The sequence below is a fragment of the Phoca vitulina genome, unplaced genomic scaffold (assembly GCF_004348235.1).
Source record: "Phoca vitulina isolate PV1807 unplaced genomic scaffold, GSC_HSeal_1.0 scaffold30, whole genome shotgun sequence".
In the NCBI taxonomy this organism is placed as follows: domain Eukaryota; kingdom Metazoa; phylum Chordata; class Mammalia; order Carnivora; family Phocidae; genus Phoca; species Phoca vitulina.
The window spans coordinates 9868669-9886837 of record NW_022589733.1 but is presented as its reverse complement, the minus strand read 5'-3'; the positions used below and the strand labels follow the sequence as shown (position 1 = coordinate 9886837).

The window sequence follows — 18169 nt, the reverse complement described above, 5'->3', positions numbered from 1 at the left end:
GCTAGCAAGTGGCAAGGCCCTTTGAGCCCAGGCCGTCCAGCTCCAGAGCCTCCGGGCCTCACCAGCAGGCAAAGGGCTCTCCGCATCAGGGAATGAACAGAGGGCAGAGGATCCCCCCAGGAGAAAAGGGATCCGGCTCCAGTACCCTCACCGTGCCATCCAAAGTCATTATTACCTGTCTGGCGGCCTGGAGCGGGGCCTCGAGAGCCTCCCCACGCCCACCCATTCTAGTGCCCCATATGCCCAAGACCCCAAGAGCCAGAGCGAACAGCTGCGTCGGGAAGAGAGAAGTGGCTGTGTAAACAGGGCGGGAATCCTCTCCTCAGTCACTCAGCAGGAGCAGTCCTGGAAGCAGGGCCCCTCCATCTGGTGTCACGTCCCCGGACAGGTGACAGTATTTCCAGATCGGATTTGGGAGCCAATGACTTCCGAGCACGGGCCCAGAGCTCCCCCTGGTGTGCAGCCTGGGAATGGAGCTGGCTTCAGGAGCCTTCTCCCTCTGGGCCGGACAGAGAGGTCAAGGGCGATGGTGATTCTCTACAACGGGAGCCTGAGCTTGGGTTTGGACTCCATACCCTCACACCTACCAGGGGCAATTCAAACCTACCCAATTATCATATGGCCAGGCCCCGGGCCCAGCTGGCTCAGGTGGAGGGGAAAGAGGCTCTGCCCTCCTATCCCCAGGAAGCGAGGGGAGGCAGAACAACACCCAGCGCTCTGGGCCTGGGGAAGCCGTGGAGGTTGAGAAGCCTCCCTGGAGGCCGCAGTGGCCTCTGGTGCCCAGCAGCTGGCCTGCCACCTTCTCTGGGGGAGGCCGGAGTCTCGGGCTGCAGGCGGCCTGAGAGGCCACGGCTTCTGGGCGAGGAGGCCCAGCCTAGTGCGTCGTCTGAGAGGAGCTGAACGCCTCCATCTCCGCCTCCGCCTCTGCCTCGGAGCGGCACCTCTGGGAGCAGAACCACAGGAAGAGGAAGAAACCTGCGAGCGAAAAACGGGTCAGTGGGAGACTGGAAGGGGCGATGTGGGGCCTCACCCAGAATCCAGGGACTTCCTCAGTGGGGCTGAGCTGGGCTTCCCTAAAGCCCAGGAGTAATTCTCAGAGTCCCTCACTGTTGGAAGCCAGGAGGGGCAGAGCATAGAAGCTGGACGACCAGTTGTCAGGAGGCCAGAGGGCGCCTTTGTGCAAATTAGGAGGACATGCCCCTTCCTGTGGACAGAAGGAGCCCCAAACCAGCTTGGCGGGGAGCGGAGCAGCAGCGGGGGCTCGATTTCAGCCCCTGACTCGCCCCCTTGACCTGAAGCCTTGAGCAGTCAACATTTGACCGGCCGAACACTACCCCCAGGGCTTCCTGCACGCCTCCCGCGGGCCCTACCGTAGAGTGAGTTGAAGGTGGTGAAGAGGAAGAGCTGGGGCAGCAGGAAGACGCCAAAGGAGAAGAAAGCCAAGGTCCAAGTGGTGCCCAGCAGCACAGTGAGGCCCAGCACCGTGAAGCTGTCCCGGCAGGCCCGCGTGTTCAGCACCTTGTCCCGGGCCCGTAGCCGATGCAAGACCCGCAGCGCCCAGACCAGCACCACCAGGTTAAAAAGGGACGTGAGGCCACCGTAGCCCATGACCAAGATGTTGTGCACCAAGGGGTTCCGCACCCAGCATCTGCAGGGGAGGGGTGAAGTGCCAGGGTTGGCGTGGCTCCCCAGGCCAGGGGGGCGGGGGGCAGGGAGGTGGGTGGGGAGACCCTGGTCTCTGGGCCTATGGACGGGCTCCTGAACCTGGTCCCGTCTCCCAGCCCAAACCCATTGTTTCTTGTCTGACCACATGTGTGGTGAAGTTCTGGGCCTGGCTTTCCAGCCAGGCCACCGTGTTAGGGCCCACCTTGCCACCTCGGCCCCTGGCCTGAAGCCCCCCCCATGTTCTCCTTTCCAGCCACATGGGGCTCTCATGCCTTTACCCACCTGAAAACTCTTCCTCTCCTCCCTTCTCCGTCCTGCCTCTCTCCCCTTCCATGGCCCCCCCAGCTGCCCACTTGTCCAATACTCTTTCAGATCCATGGCCCCGGGGCCCTCTTCCCTGGAAACTTCTCCTCCCACCCACCACAAGGTCAACACCATCTCACCACCATCTCTGTGCAATGGGCGCCCTACCCCAGGACCCCTCCCCACCTAGAAGGGGCCCACACTCTACGCTCCGAGCAGTCAACAGCTGTGGCACCTTGGGGCGGCTTGGTGGAGGGGTGAGGACTGAGGAGGAGAGTGAGCAAGAAGACGCCATCAAGGGCCGAGGAAAGAGCAGAGGCCTGGCAGTGGCCCCAGCCCTGCTCCTAGACCCTCCCTGAGATCTTCACGCCCTTTGTGTCCCCAAGACACCCAGTCAGGCACCGTGTCATATGCTTTCCGCGGATGAGCCCATTCGCTCCTCATGAGGACCCTACAAGGCAGGTGCATAGTCATACCCGCCCTGCAGAGGAGGAAACTGAGGCTCGGGCTTAGGAGCACACACTAGTCAGAGGCAAAGGTGGGACTTGAAGCCCCACGCTCCGAGGCCAGAGCCTGTGCCCCTGTCACAGCCCCCTGCTCGGGCCCCCGCCGTGAGCTCCTGCCTCGGCAGCCACAAGGGGCCTTGAACATTATTTGGGGGATTTATCCAAGGGGCTGAGTGTGCTCATGGATCACTCCTTTTCACTGCTACGTAACCATCCGCAGGCGTGGCTCTGTCGCAACCTATTAACCGCTGTCCTGCGGGGGGGGGGGGGGGGGGGAGGCATTGGAGTTCCTTTCAAGGGTTTGGTTAGTGCTGTCTGTGTTCAGGAACACAAACAGACATCCTAAGGGCTTTTTAAATGCAGGAGAATAAAAGTCACAAAACCCTGGGGGAGAGGGAGAGGGAGGGAGACTCAGAGAAGCGGGTTCTTAGAGTGGGGTACTCCGTGACAGCCCAGCAACACCATGCTTCCTGCCCCCCCCAGTCCTCCAGCTCCTGGCACACAGTATATAAAAACTACACGGCTAAGGAGCCCGAAGTCACACCTCCTCTGAGAAAGCAGCCTGACCCCCACAGTGAGAGGAACAAACCCCAACCCGCTTCGCTTCCTGGAGGCTGGGAGGGGCAGTGGGGGGGCCAGGCTCTGGAGCCAGCCTGCCTGTGGCCAAGTCTCAGCTCTGCCATGGACCACCTGGGTTTCCTTGGGTGGGGTTCTTCAGCTGCCCGTGCCTCAGTTTCCCTAACCGTAAACAGAGGCTGACAACAGGACCTCCTCCTCGCTGCGAGGTTTAAACAGGAGATGGGTCTGCAGGGGTTCATTCAGCTATTCTCCCTATGTTGGCTATGAGAACCTTCGTAACAAGAAAAAGATAAATGTCTTAGGGCACAGGAAGAGGCAGCCGAGTCTGTCGTGCAGACCCCCCAGGCCGCCCGATGCGCACACACAAGCTGAGCCCTGTCCCTGGGATGTCCCAGGCCCCGCAGCACTCTCTCTGACTAGGAGGGTCTGAGGGCTGGCAGTGCTATGCCAGCCACAGGTCGGGAGCAGCGGAAGCCTGAGCGAGCACAGCAAGGTGTGGGGAAGGGAGGGCAGAGTCCAGCGCAGGCTGAGCTCCCTGCTCAAGGTCAGAGAGCAGGAGGGGGCGCTGGGCCGACCTCTGTGCTCCGCCGGGAGACAGAGGTGCTGCCTCCCTGGCCTTGGAGGCCCATGAGCAGGCACCAGAGTTCATGCCGGGGCTCCCTAGATGTAGCCAGCCTAGAACAACAGCCTACCTCTGCAGGGGATCCAGCAGAAGGGGTATGGCAAAGCACCCTGGCAACCACCCCTTCTCTGAGCCATGGCCCCCTCCTTGCCCCACAGCCAGGGCCCTTCCTACAAGGACACCCTGTTCAGAGCCCCTGGGCCCTTCTGCCAGAGCCAGGGAGCCTGCCACAGCCCTGAGAGCACTCACATGGACATGTTCTGGAAGCCCGTGCCATTTCCCTGGCTGTCGGAGAGTGGAATTGTGTGGGGTCCATACACTGAGTTCTTGACAACAAGAAGGAACAGCACCAGGAGGGCCGGGACTCCTGAGAGGTGAGACAGAGGCTCAGCACATGTCAGGTGACCCCAAAAAGGGCTGGTCATGCTAAAACAGAATTCCACTGAGCAAGCAGGGAGGGGAAGGGACTGTTCAGAGGCCCTAGCCTCTGCCATACGGTCCAGCTTCAGAGCACTTAGCCTGGAGGTCTTAGAAGAGGCTGCTCTCCAAAATGGTGTTAGTGAGGGCTCTAGGGTGGGATGATAGTGGCAGTGGTGGTGGGGAGATAGAGCTAATGGGACAGAGGGTTGGGGGAACTTGTGAGGAAACTGAGATAGTCAAGAGGGGCTAGGATGGGGATAGAGGTGCCAGTGATGGTGGTGCCAGAGAGAGTGGGGAAGACGAGGATGAGGATGGTGGTGATGATGGAGGCGGTGGTGAAGGTGATGGTGGAGTCAGAGGTAGAAGCAGTAGATGGTGGTGTTGGAGGTAGACATGGTAGTGATAATGGCGGAAGTGATGGTGGTGTTGGAGGTGGTAGTGATGGTGGAAGTGTTGGAAGTGATGGTGATGGAGGTGTTGGAGGTGGAGGGGATGGAGGTGTTGGAGGTGGAGGGGATGGAGGTATTGGAGGTGGAGGTGGCAATGGAGGTGTTGGAGGTACAATCGATAAGAACAGTAGAGTAGAAAGTAGTGGTGAGTGTTGACAGGGATGATGAACCGTGCTCATGATGTGGTCACTAGGATGAGGAAGAGAAGAGAAGGGCAGGAGGGGGTAGACGCCCTATCTGGCTGGAAGCCTCAGGAAGCAAGAGGGGAGGGAGGCTCTGCTTACCCCAGCCCACCGCACAGAGCTTGAGCAAGTATCGGCGGATGTAGATGTTGTAGACACGCCCAAGGAGGAGGTAGAGGTTGAAGCCTTCGATGGCCATCCAGGTAAGGCAGCTGAGCAGGGCAAAGTGCAGGATGGCGGCCAGCGCTGTGCACGCTGCCCCAGACTCGGGGGGCGTGGCCAGCGCAGGACTCAGCAGGAAGGCGACATTCAGGAGCAGCACGGAGGCATGCAGGTTCATGTGGATGCGTGTTATGGAGTCACCCTGCTTCCTGCGGGTGGAAGCAGGGCCTTCCGTGGCCTGGGGACATCACCCAGGCCGTGCCACCCCCTCATGGACACACAACTGAGGTTGAGGGGGGCAGGGACAGAACAACAGCCACACGGCAAGGCTGGTCTCCTGCCTCCCAGCCTCCATCCCCGTGAGAAGCCCACCGCCCTCTGGGGCTCAGTTAGGTAAGAAGGAGGGGTGCTGGGCAGCAGTGGGTGGGCAGGCCCGGCATGGGGGCAGGGGCGTACCTGGCTTGGCAGTGCAGCAGGGTAGTGAGAAGTGAGGCCACAATGGAGATGCTACAGCCCACCAGGGAGATGTACGTGAGAGGCGCCAGCAGCTCTACTGGGACCGGGGCTGGGGACAGTTGCTGCAGGAACGAAGGGGGAATGGGAGACAGAAGCACGGAAATGCCCTCCCCACGGTGACAGGGACCTGCTAAGACCTCATCTCCAAACTTCCCTGTCTCACCACAAACCTCACCGTGGTCCCGGCTTGAAAAAAAAAAGCCCTGGCAGACACAATGGCTTTTGCCCCCCTCAACTCCATCTCCCCTTTCTCTATGAGAACCTCCCCTCCTTCACTGTCTACGCACATGGGCGGTCCCACTGTGTGTAGACAGGTGCACCAGACCTGACTTATCAGAGCCCCCCCTCCTCCTGCCCAGTGATTGGTTGAGGGATGGGAATGTGACACACTCCAAGGCAGTGGGACTCTAATCCCAAGACTAGCTGGCAGAATTGGGTAAGAGAAGCTCTCGTTCTACTCGCCTAAAAGCTAGTAGGACATGAGCCTGGATCTGCTAGCAGCCAAATTATTAATCTGTGGGGAAATCCTGTCTGAAGGCTAGGCCAGCACAAAGCAAGCACAGTTGGGAGACAGAGCTAGAGCCCTGTCTTGGTGATACTGAGTGTCTGGATCAAGCCATGCCTGAAGCCTAACATAGTTTCTTCAGCAACATGAGTTCATAAGTTTCTTTTTGCCTCCTTAAGCCCATCTGAGTTGGATTTTCTGTCCCCTACACCAGCCTTTGCCTGCTCCTTTTGCTTAGACACGGGGCCCTTTATAGCTTTGACTCCCCTCACCAGGACTGGATGCACACATACCATGAGAACAGCAAAGTAGCTGAGGTGATTGCAGCGGCAGAGCACCTGGGAAGGTGAGGGCTTCTCTGTGCGACAGCCCTCGGGGCTCCAGAGCCCCCAGTAATGTTCGCTGGCTCCTTCCTTCCAGAAGACACAGGTCACCGTGTAGCCTTCCTAAGGGGAGAGGCTGGGGTTGGGTGCATCCAAGGGGTGTGGGGGATGGCCGTGGGTCAGAGTCTGGAAACTGTAGGGGCCAAAGTTGATTCAACTGCACCCTAGTCAACATTTTACCAGACGCTGGCTGGGCTTTGGCATCAGACAGACCCAGATTCCAGCCTCACCTCTACTCTGGACTCTCAGAGTGACCTGGGCAGGTTGTCGAGCTTCTCTGAGCCTCAGTTTATTCATCTGCAAAATGGGATCATCTATACCCAAGTCTCAGGGATGGTATTAAATTACAGTCAGTGAGGAATCTTAAGGGTCCAGCTCTGGCAGGACAGTAGGTGCTCTATAACCAACTGTCCCCTTTTCCCTCCTTCCCATGGGGAACAACAATGGTGCAGACCCACGCCCAGTGTTGGGGAGAGACTCACATGCAGACAACCCTGAAGCCAAGCCATGTGGGTGGACGGGTGGGGGGAATGACACAGGCAGTGCCATGGAACACCGCTGAGGAAAGAACTTTTGCAGGGGCAAAGGTTCAGAGCAAAGAAAGGAAAGGATGATGGAGAAATTGAGAGTGCAGCGCAGTCCTGAAGAGGCTGACGGGAAGTCAGGGCAGACCGTAGAGGCTCTGGGCTTTTCAGGAATGCCAGGGCCAGAAGAGCGGAGGCGTCAGAGCTTATGCCCACCCAGCAGCCCTTCTCCCTTCCTCCAGGATCAGCTTCTGCACTTCTCTGGAGGACCCACGCCTCCCCCCACGGCAGGTCAGATGAATCCAGCCTAGTCCCTGAGCCATGTGACCCGGGCCTGGCCAATCCACACGTTCCATCGACCTGGTTCAGAGATGGACACGTGACCCAGCCGGACCTTTAGGACTCCGTTCTGGGACCCTGGTTTGCACTGATGAGGAAGAACCTGCTGGGAAGAGGGGATAGAGGTCCAGCACTTTAGCTGCCATCTTGCCAGAGCAGAGAGCCAAGGCAGGAAACCATTGCTGAGAGATGGAAAGAGGCTGAGCCAGGATGGCATTATATCAGTCCCTGGATCCAGCCATGCCTGAAGCTTGACAGCTCTGGACATTTCATTTATGGGAGCCGATCAATTCCCTTTTGTGCTTAAGCTGGCTTGACTTGGCTTTGTATCCCTTGCAACTCAAAGAGTCCTGCCTAGGGGGCGCCTGGGTGCCTCATTTGGTTAAGCTTCCCACTCTTGATCTCAGCTCAGGTCTTGATCTCAGGGTCCTGAGCCCAAGCCCTGCATTGGGCTCCACGCTGGGTGTGGCGCCTACTTAAAGAGAAAAAAAAAAAAAATCCTGCCTACTGCAGTAAGTAAAAGCTTCTCTCTGATTTCTTTGACAGGAATTTTCAAACTGTGATAGATTTGAAATTGTTTGTTTTCAAAATGCTTCCACAGATTTGGGTTTAGTCAAGCCAAAATTCAACAGAAGAGCCACAAGGGGGCAGGGGTGAGGTGGAAATGGGGGCACCCGCCCTCCCAAAAGTACCAGGCTTTGGTTGTGCCAGAAGCTGATGTTGATCGGCTCGCTGAGGTTGCTCACGTGTCCATGACCCAGCTGGGCTCCCAAGACATAGTTATTGAGCAGAGATGAGTTGATATTCTGGAAGGACAGCAGAAGAAGGGCTGACTGCAGGGGACACAGGGAGAGACCGGCTGAGGGCTGAGAGCCCCTCTTCACCAGCCCCTTCCCCCAAATGAGAGCAAGCAGCATGCCTGTCATGTGTCCAGCATGGGCCAGCCTCGCAGCCTTCACATACGCTGTCCCCTCCACCTAGAAAGCTGTCCTCTCCCCCCAACTCTCTGCCATGTGTTGAGTGTATTCCAGCCTCCATCCTAACTAACCATTATCCTAACTCACTTTCTTTTTTTTTTTTTTTTTAAAGATTTTATTTATTTATTTGAGAGAGAGAATGAGAGAGAGAGAGCACATGAGAGGGGGTAGGGTCAGAGGGAGAAACAGACTCCCTGCTGAGCAGGGAGCCCGATGCGGGACTCGATCCTGGATCTCCAGGATCATGACCTGAGCCGAAGGCAGTCGCTTAACCAACTGAGCCACCCAGGCGCCCCTATCCTAACTCACTTTCAAAGCCAAGGTTAAAAGGCACCTTTGTCTATCTCCCACCTAGGGACAGGAGCACACGTAGGTTCCCTATAAGTGGGCCTTCCCACCATTCTCCTCATACTGAGGCCCAGAAGGGGCAATGGCTGGGTGCACGATGGGCTGGTCCCACCAGGTGCCGGTCCCTGCCCCAAGGCCAGCCGATGGCATGGATGCCCACAGTGCCCCCAGGAAGGGGCCGGCGCCCACCCTGCTTGGCCCACCAAGGCAGTGACCTGGAAAAAGTAGTCCGTGAAGAAGTAGACGCAGATGAGACGCAGCTCCCTGGGGGGGGCCCTGCAGGCGTCCTGGGTCAGCTCGGCTGGGAACTGCATGGCATGTGAGACCTGCGGAGGGGCACGGACTGGCTGAGCCTGGTGTCCACGGCCTGCAGGGCCAGCCCCAGTGCCTTCACTGCCCCCCACTTCTTACGAAGCCTGCCTGGCCTTACCCCAGGCATTTCATTCCTCCTAGCCACCACCTAGGACCCTGGATTCCCTGGCCTCTCCCACTGCTGCCTCCCCCACCCCCCACAGACCTGCAAAAGCAGGAAGAGGACGCCACCCTTGAGGGGCCACAGGGCACCCCCTTTCCCATCATTCGCATGAGGAACATCAGCCCCATTTTACAGAGGAGGCACCTCACAGCTGTGAGGCCAGACCAGATTAGTTTGGGTGGGGGGAGGGGAGTCCATGGAGGATTTCTGGGGTAGAGGCACTGGCTGCCCCCCCGGACCCCCGACCACCTCTGACCTGGGGGACCCGCTCCTTGGTGGCGCTGCTCAGTGACAGGCCTGCGAAGTTGCAGCCCAGCTTGAAGATCAGTGACTGGATGGTGGGCGTCTGCAAGGTCAAGTTGCTGCCCCCGAAGCTGGCGTTCAACAGCCTGCACTCCAGGCCCCGGATGAGGCTGAGGGCGAGAGAGCTGACCAGGGTCCGCAGTGGGCTTGAGGGCGGGAGCTGACCAGGGTCCCCAGGCGGCTAGAAGGGCGGGGCCTCCCCCAACCGCATCGGCCTCTCGCATCTCCGGACCTCTGCACACAGCGCCCCTGGCACCCCCTTACCTCCCCACCCCACTCATCCACGTCTCCTGATTACCTCTCTTTCTGGTCCAGCTTTGTTGACACCTCCTTCGGGAAGCCTTTTCTGGCTTTTCTCTGCTGGCTGAGTGAAATGCCCCATGGTCCCTGTGCTTCCCTGGCCACTCATCAGCACTATCCCCTCACCCGCAGCTGCGTGGCCATTAGATCACAGACCCTCGAGAGCCCGATTCGAGTCTTGCAGCTCCTTCCCAAAGAAATGCAGAGACCCAGGATTCTGCACCGGGTTTCATGGCATCCATAGTTAAAGACCCTCAACCAGAGAGCAGACTTGATGAGGGCAGGACATGTTTATCCTGCATCTCCAAAGCCCAGTGCCAGGCACACAGTAGGTACTCAATAAATGCATGTTGAATAAATGATTAATGGTCCACACTGGACAACCCCGGACCACTGATTCAAGGCTCGAGCTGGGGGTGGGAGGCACAGCTGAATCCGGGCGGACAGGAGGGCCTCCTGACTCACTCAGCAAGAGAAGTCGAGTTGCGGCTTCTGGCCATCACCTCCAGTTTCTCCATCCAGAGCAGGGGTTCTTGGGATGTCTCTGTGGAGCAAGTCAGATCTCCACTTCGGCCTCTGTCCCTGGGCCTTCCACCCCAGCCTCAGCCTTGCTGCTGCCCCAAGAGGCCGCAGTGCCCCCTTTCAAGCTCCCTTGGTTCGAGGCATCCCCCTTCCACATCACAGCCAGGGGCCCAGGCTAGGATTGCCCCCCAGCTCAGCAGAACCCTCTTACCCATTGTCTCACTCTGAGAAGTCATGAAGCATAGGCAGAGGAAAAAGGCCCCCCAGCAATCCATGTCCTGTGCCCAGTCTCTTCCGAGAACTGGCTCCCACCCTAGAAAAGATGCATGTCATTGTCATTATAGTAAGAGAGTGACCTCTCACTTCTAGGTGTCTGGCATGTCCCAAGGGTAGGACATCTAGCATCTTAATTGATCCTTGTTACTCCTGCATTTCACAGATGGGGAAACTGAGGTTCAGGGCGCAAGTGGTCTTGCTCTGCGTGAGGCCCCCTGAGCCAGGTCTCTATGACTCCAGAATCCCTGACCGTTTGTTCAGAAATGCCGGCCAGTTGTAGCACTGCCCATCACTCCCTGTCCCCAAAAATGGCCTCTCTGGGGGCTTCTCTGGGGCCCTGACTTCACCCAGAGGGGAAGCTGCTTGGGAGCAAGCAACATGGAACCCTGTCCAGCTCTGTCATTGATCCACCATGTGACTTTAGGCAAGGGTCTGTCCCGCCCAGCCTTCGTTTTCTGTGGTTTTAAAAATAAACTAAGAAACTTCTGCTTAAATATAGCAAATTTATGTCAAACCCCCTGAAACTCCACTAAAATGAGAGTGAGTGAATAAAATGGGCACAGAGCCAGGAAGACAGAACAAGGGGAAAGAAGACAACAGCAGGCAAGAAATGTTAGCAAAACTCTGGAGGCTCCAAAGCAGGTGGCCACATAGTCCTACATCGAGCAGACCATAAAAAGTTGAACCTGAGTTCCTGCAGTGGGGAGAGGTGTGGAGTGAGGGGAGGGGAGAGGGGAGGGGACAGGGAGAAGCCTCACAACCCTGGGAACACTTGAGAACTAGAGGCATCGAGAACCTCTGAAAGCAGGGATGAGGGATGAAGCCAAAAAAATGGGAGATAGACGCTTATGAGTCTCTTTTTTTTTTTTTAAGAGAGAGAGAGAGTGTGCATGAGCTGGGAGCAGGGGGTGGGGGGCAAAGGGGCAGAGGAAAAGGGAGAGAGAGAATCCCAAGCAGTCTCCACGCTCAGCAAAGGGTCCAACACAGGACTTGATCTCACAACCCTGAGATCATGACCTGAGCCGAAATCAAGAGTCAGATGCTTAAAGGACTGAGCCACCCAAGTGCCCGGTTGTGAGTCTTTAAAGTGACCAGCTGGGGTCCCAGATCTCCTCTGCCACCTGGGGTATCCAGGACCACTGTCACCACCCTACCACCCTCAACCCCACCCCAACATAAAGTTCATTCCCTGGAGACAGTGCATGATAGAGAATCTGAGGGGAAGGGTGGGATGCCATTCAGGTATAGAAAAATTAAGCCATATTCCTTCCCCACCTCCTCCTCCACTCAGCTTCCAGAAGCCGGCAGCAGCCAGGCAATGATGTTCTAAGGCAGGAGAAAATTCTTCTCTAAAGAACTGGCCATTCCAAGAAAAGTATCCTATAGCTACAGATATTTTGGTGTTCCTCGGTGAAATGGCCAGGACCAAACTTAGGTTAAAGCTTTCCCAATCATCAACCCTGACAAGCAGTTACACTTTAGTGCTGCACTCTTAAAGATGAATGGTCAACCAAGGATCATTAGTATTTTAAAGCATACACCCCCATCAGAAGGCTGCTGGAGGATGCGCTCCAAGAGAATGAGGGAGTAAGTCATGAAAGACAACATAGGGTATAGGAAACCCCACCAGAGAAGAGATGAAGCTACTCCCCAGAAAATGTGGGAAGCTACTCCCCTGGTTGTTGGTTGGACTACAGGACCAGGGTATAGCCTGTCCAGAAGGCAACAGGAGAAAAGAAGTTTCCAGGGTGGAAGCCTCAACAAATAAAAGGAGGAGGAGAGTATGCAGATGAATTGGATGAAGTGTACACAACATCTTTCTGTACTATTTTTGTTGCAACCTCCTGTGAATTTATCATTGTTTTCAAAAGTCAAAGTTCAAAGTTCAGTACAACGGCTTGCCATTTCCCTATCAAAAATCATGATGTTCATAGTGACATAAAAAAGGAGCACCGTGTATCACTGCCTAGAAAGAGCCAGCTGAACATAACACACATAATGTAATCACATGCATGGAAATTTATGCTAATATACATGTTTAGGCCTAGGAGGGTATCTAGAAGAATGGTCGCCAAAATGTTAATAATGTTATATGGGGAGGAGGATTCCTTTCTTTTTTAGGTTTTCTGTAGAGTTCGAATTTTCTACAGCAAACATGTATTACCCTCACAACAGAAAAATAAGTCTTTAATGCTTAGAATTTTTTATGCTCCAAATGACTACCATTATGGAAAAAATAATGGTGGCATGTTGTTTATGAAAAACAAAAAACATGTTGCAAAGCAATGTAATCCAATCCTTGTAAAAGTCCCATTTCTTATATATGCAAGCTCTGAAAGATGCGGGGGTCACTTGTGGGTAGTGAGGTTTGGAGTCTACTTGTTTTGGGTGCCCAGATTTCCTAATGTTACCCCGTATGTTATAGTTACACGTTTCTCAATTTTTATTTACTCTTCAGATAGTTGTTGTTGTTTGTTTTTTAAAGAGGCTCCACACCCAGCGTGGAGCCCAACGCAGGGCTTGAACTCACGATCCTGAGATCAAGACCTGAGCTGCGGATCAAGAATCAGATGCTTGACCGACTGAGCCACCCAGGCGCCCCTGCTCTTCAGATAGTTTAGAAATTTACATCTTTCAAATCCAAGCAATAAGTAAGTCCACAAAGGCATAAAATGCAAAGTATTCCTGCCTCCTGTGTCACCCAACTACTCCCTTCCCACTTAGTCACCCCCAGATAACTACTGCTATTAGTGTTTGGTGAATCTGCCCAAGTTTCAAATAAACATAAGCATATATGATTCTCCTCATCTTATATGAAAAAAAAAGTAGCACACTCACTACTGTTCTGTACTTCACTTTTTTCGCTTGAAAATACATCTGGGGGAGCTTCCCGTAACAGTACTTAGAGTTTTCACTTTCTCTTCTCCAACTACATAGTCTAACGTTGGAGGGATAAGCACTAACTTATGCAGCAGGTGCCCTCAGAACAGCTGGCTGTGTGGTTTCCGGTCTTTGGTTCCTTCCAACAGTGCAGCTGTCCTGACATTTCCCACGTGTGCAAGTTCACCATCTGCCCATTTTTATTTTATGTTCGACTCTTCCTTACCATCTTCTCGAAACTCTTTACATAGCAGGGAAATTAGCTCGTTGTCTGTGAGTTGCAAATATGTTTCCTAGTTTATCATTTGCCTTTGAACATTACATATAGTCCTTTTGTCGTGTAGAAGTCTTTTTTTATGTGTATAATCAGAATTACCTGTATTTTTCTCTTTTGGCTTCTGGATTTTGAGTCATAGCTAGAAGGGCCTACCCCGCTCCAATTACAAAGGAATTCTCCTAAGTTTCTCCTAGGACTTTTGAGGTTTTATTGTTCACATTGGAACCCCTAGTCCATTTGCATCAATCCTGAAGTACAGTATGAGATGGGGATGCGATGTTTTTTTCTGGGTGGTCCCATCCATTTATCTTAACATTATTTATTAATATATGTGTTTATTTGAAAAGAGAATAGAAGGGCTCCTGGGTGATTCAGTCGGTTAATCATCTGACTCTTGGTTTCTGCTCAGGTCATGATCTCAGGGTCGTGGGATTGAGCCCTGGTCGGGCTACGTGCTCAGTGGGGGTCGGGCTACGTGCTCAGTGGGGGAGTCTCCCACTCCCCCTGCTTGTGTTCCCTCTCTCTCTCCCTCTCTCTCTGCCCCTAACCCGTGCCACCCCCTCTCTCTTTCAAATAAATAAATCTTTTTTTTTTTAAAGATTTTATTTATTTCACAGAGAGAGAGACAGCGAGAGAGGGAACACGAGCAGGGGGAGTGGGAGAAGGAGAAGCAGGCTTCCCGCAGAGCAGGGAGCCCGATGTAGGGCTTGATCCCAGGACCCTGGGATCATGACCTGAGCCGAAGGCAGACGCTTAACGACCGAGCCACCCAGGCGCCCCTGAAATAAATAAATCTTTAAAAAGAGAGAGAGAGAATAGAGACTTTGGTTGGAGTCATAGAGTGCTGGGTTCCTATTCATTTGGTCACTTGGTTATTTGTTTGGCCGTGTTACCTTGGGCAATTCTCAGAACCTCAGAGAAGAGAGGAGGGAAAAGATTTGACGAGACAAGGGAAGCACTGAATGAAACAATTTGAAATGTTTCAGATGAGAAGATTGAGGGCACAATAGGGCAGACTGGATCTTGGGTCATCTTGTCCCCCCCCCCTCACTGTGTGAATGGGGAAACTGAGGCCCAGATCATAATGTGGATTTGACCTCCAGGGTCTGGACCGTAAGGACTGGACCCCAGGCCCTTGGCCACCCTGCTCTGTGTCTACAGAGGGAAGAGGGGCCTGACCCCACGACCAGCTGCAGAAATCAAGGCCGAAGAAGAAGTGACACCTCCTTCAAGTACCCCCAAATAGCTGTGGTTTCCACTCCCTTTCCCAGGGGCAAACCACAATCCTCACTTCTGCTTGAGACTTCCAGCACCCCTGTCCCCAGCCCTTCAGAGAGGCCACCATGCATTGTCACCCCACACCCTTGCCCCTCTCACCATCCACTCTGCAGCTCATTATCTGGGGCTCCCCGGGAAACAGAACTCCCTTACCTGATGTCCAGAACGGTTCCAGTTGATCGTGGGGAAACTGGAAACCTCACAGGGGTTTGCCTGGGGTTACAGCAGGCCAGTGGTCAAGCTAGGACTCAAACCGAGAGCTCCAGGCTCCAAGTCAAGTGCTCTCCCCACGCTGTGCACTGCAGCCTCCCCAAGATGGTTGGGTGGCTGAGATGCTCTACGGATGAGTAAGACTCTATCTAGGCCAACAGACAGATGAGGAAACGTGCAGAATGCAGGCCAGAGCCTTTGGAAGATGCAAATTTGATAACCATCTCCAGTATTCAGTCCCTGGGCCGTGACATTGGGCAATAAGTCCACTTCTCCATGCTTCAGGGTTTCTCGTCCATAAAATGAGGCCAGAGAGACCTATTTCCCAGGGAGAGAGACTCAGAGACATTTCCACAATCCCCACTACAAGCTTAGGGCTCTGACCCAAAGCCCCAGCCAGGGATATATCTGAGCATAAGACTTGGGACCCCCTGCCTTCTTCCCTGGGGCTGACCATGCATGCCCCCCCCCAGCCCACCCTGTCTCCGACAGCACCAGGCCTGCTGAGCCAGTCACAGCCCTGTACGTGGCCCCTCTGCCCCTTCCAAACAGCGACTCCTGCTAGACACGGGCTGGAGCTCCCGCCGCTGGCCTCACCCCGGCCTGGGTGCGGAGTGAACCGGTGGTCTCCGCGGAAAATCCCTGACAAGTACCATTCTTAGCCCCATTTTACAGGCAGGGAAAGGGAGGCCACGCCAAGGCCCAACACGGACTCTGTGACCAAGCCAGCCCCAGAGCCATTTCCCTGAGACATAATATCCCCAGGCTCCAGTCCAAGTCACTCAGAGAGGAACGGCACGTTTGCTCACATTTGCCCAGCAGAAACTTCATGCAGGCCCTTGTCATCCGAGGTACAGGTCACCGGATTAACGCCATTTTACCGATGAGGAAACTGAAATCCAGAAAAGTCTAATAACCTGCCCTAGGCCACGGTGGGGAGCTAGGTTTTGAACCCAGTGTCTAACCAGTCCTTAATTTAAATTGCTCTTTGCCTGGGTGGCTCAGTAGGTTAAGCATCTGCCCTCAGCTTGGGTCATGATCCCAGGGTCCTGCTCAGTGGGGAATCTGCTTCTCCCTCTCCCTCTGCCCCTCCCCTCTGCTCATGTTCTCTCTCTCAAATCAATAAATAAAATCTTAGGGGCGCCTGGGTAGCTCAGTTGGTTAAGCGACTGCCTTCGGCTCAGGTCATGATCCTGAAGTCCCGGGATCGAGTCCCGCATCGGGCTCCCTGCTCAGCTGGGAGTCTGCTTCTCCCTCTGACCCTCCCCTTTCTCATGTGCTCTCTCTCTCTATCTCATTCTCTCTCGCAAATAAATAAATAAAATATTAAAAATAAATAAATAAGTAAATAAAATAAAATCTTAAAAAAAAAATAGATAGATAGATAGATAGACAGACTTCTACATTCCCAGAGATTTGGGAGTTGCCACCAGAGAGTGAAGGGAATGAGGGTGGGTCCCCAGCTGGCTGCCCCCAGGATGTCACCAATCCTGGGCCCGCCAGGGCAGGGACACGCCCGGTGCCTGCTGGGGACCGGGCAGACGAGGACAGAGAGCTGGGGGAGCGGGGAATAGAGCCGCACGGTGGGGGCTGACCTGAGGGGTCGCTGCCGTCCAGCTGCTGGGCCGCTACCACCGTCCTGTCCACAGGGAGAAAGGGAAGTTGGATGTGTGTGCTGGGGCCGCTCAGCCCCGGCCCTCAGCCCTCCCCTGCTCGCTTCACCCCGTGCGGGCACGCTACACCACACTCTCACTTCACTTCTTCTTTCCCCCGTCAGCAGCCTTTTTGCTTCCTCGTAGCTGGGCAGGGCACCCCTTCAAGAGGTGCTTGGTGTCAGTGGGGAGAGGGGGGAGGGCTGGGGCTCGCGGCTCCCGGCAAGGTTTCAAGACCCACCTCCGCTCTGCGCCTCTTCGGCCTGTTTCCGCACCTCCAGACAGGAGAGAAGGCACCCCGCCTGACCTGACAACCAATGAGACTGAGATAACCACGACCTCAGGCAAAGGGCCGGGTCCGACTGCCTGGCCTCAAATACCACACCTGCCATTTACTGGCTGGGGGGCTTTGGGCAAGTGACTGAAACTCTCTGAACCTCAGTTTCCCCTCTAAAATGGAGCTAAGACAGCCCCACCTCACGGGGTAGTGTGGTGCTTTCAAGAGCTGCAAAGTCACCAGACACGTGTTTCACAGCCGTGGAAAGGCCTCGCTGGGAACAGAGAGCTCAGGAGACGTGGCCGGGCTGTGGCTGGAGGGCTGGTCAGCCTGTCCTGCTCCAGTTACTTCCCCTGCACAACCCCGAGGGGGAGGGGGAGTGTCTGTGCATTGGTGGGAGGCAGGGTGCTCTCGCTCGCTCAGCCAAACTCCCTGGGAAAAGTCCAAGTCAGGAATGTACTTTCCTACCCCTGGGGTGAGATGGGGATGCAGCAAAGCGGAGAGAGCAGGCAGGTCCCACATGGTCTCTCTCCCCTCTTCCCCACCCCAAGGCCCTTCCGGCGCCGGCCCATGCACAACCCACAGGTGGTAGCTCACTCAGGCCTCTGCGGGAAGCGGAAGAGAGCTGCACCTCAGAGGGCAGTGATATTTGGGGGGAGCACAGACCCACGCCTCCAGGCCCGCTGCTGTGCAGGGACACCTAGGCACCCGGGACCCGACCCCATCCAGCTCCTGCTGGATGACTTGGGCAAGCCCTTGCCTTTCTCTGCACTTTGCTTTTCTGTGGCCATGACCCAGACCGTGACCTCCAAGCCCTTCCTTCTGAGGTCTCCTAGTCACCTCTGCAGTTACAACACCAGCGGTCTTCCTCTTCATGCTGTTTGTGAACCCAGGCAGCTGCTGTCAGGGCCCAGGAGGAGGCCCCGCTCACCCTGATGCCCCTCTATTTTCCACCCCGGGATCTGTGCCGCCCTCTCTATGTCTTGCCTCTTGTGGAGTGCTGCTTCTACCTCACCCTGCTCTCCAGACCCTGGACATCACGGCCAAGACACTCCCCAGCTCAAAAGCCACCAGTGGCTCCCTATTCCTTCATTGACTTCATGGTCTAGCCCCATCCAGCTTCTGCGTCCACCCGGTTCCGGATGAGCTTGCCATTGTCACACCCACCTCCCTGCTCTGTCCCAGCTGTGACACACACGTGTCACCGGTCCTGGGTCCCTTGAGAAGGCTGCTCTGTCT

The 18169-nt window shown here is 55.3% G+C and overlaps 1 protein-coding gene across 1 annotated transcript; it reads right to left on the bottom strand.

Moving 5' to 3' along the window:
- Positions 1–874: 874 nt before the first annotated feature.
- Positions 875–16634, bottom strand: ADGRG5 (adhesion G protein-coupled receptor G5). The gene is made up of 12 exons (XM_032424033.1): positions 16597–16634; positions 10292–10393; positions 10024–10102; positions 9202–9368; positions 8696–8823; positions 7848–7961; positions 6203–6355; positions 5345–5466; positions 4829–5097; positions 3925–4042; positions 1371–1648; positions 875–975 (listed from the first exon to the last, which is right to left on the bottom strand). Exons 2-12 carry the CDS (start codon positions 10353–10355, stop codon positions 875–877), a joined length of 1593 nt encoding a protein of 530 aa, XP_032279924.1. The 5' UTR covers positions 10356–10393; positions 16597–16634.
- Positions 16635–18169: the final 1535 nt, after the last annotated feature.

Coding starts and splice junctions, on each gene's coding strand:
- ADGRG5 (XM_032424033.1), bottom strand. CDS start 10,355: ATGGATTGCTGGGGGGCCTTTTTCCTCTGCCTATGCTTCATGACTTCT. Junction 10,103..10,291: donor TTCTCAGAGTGAGACAATGG/GTAAGAGGGTTC, acceptor CTTGCTCCACAG/AGACATCCCAAGAACCCCTG. Junction 976..1,370: donor CACCTTCAACTCACTCTACG/GTAGGGCCCGCG, acceptor TTTCGCTCGCAG/GTTTCTTCCTCTTCCTGTGG.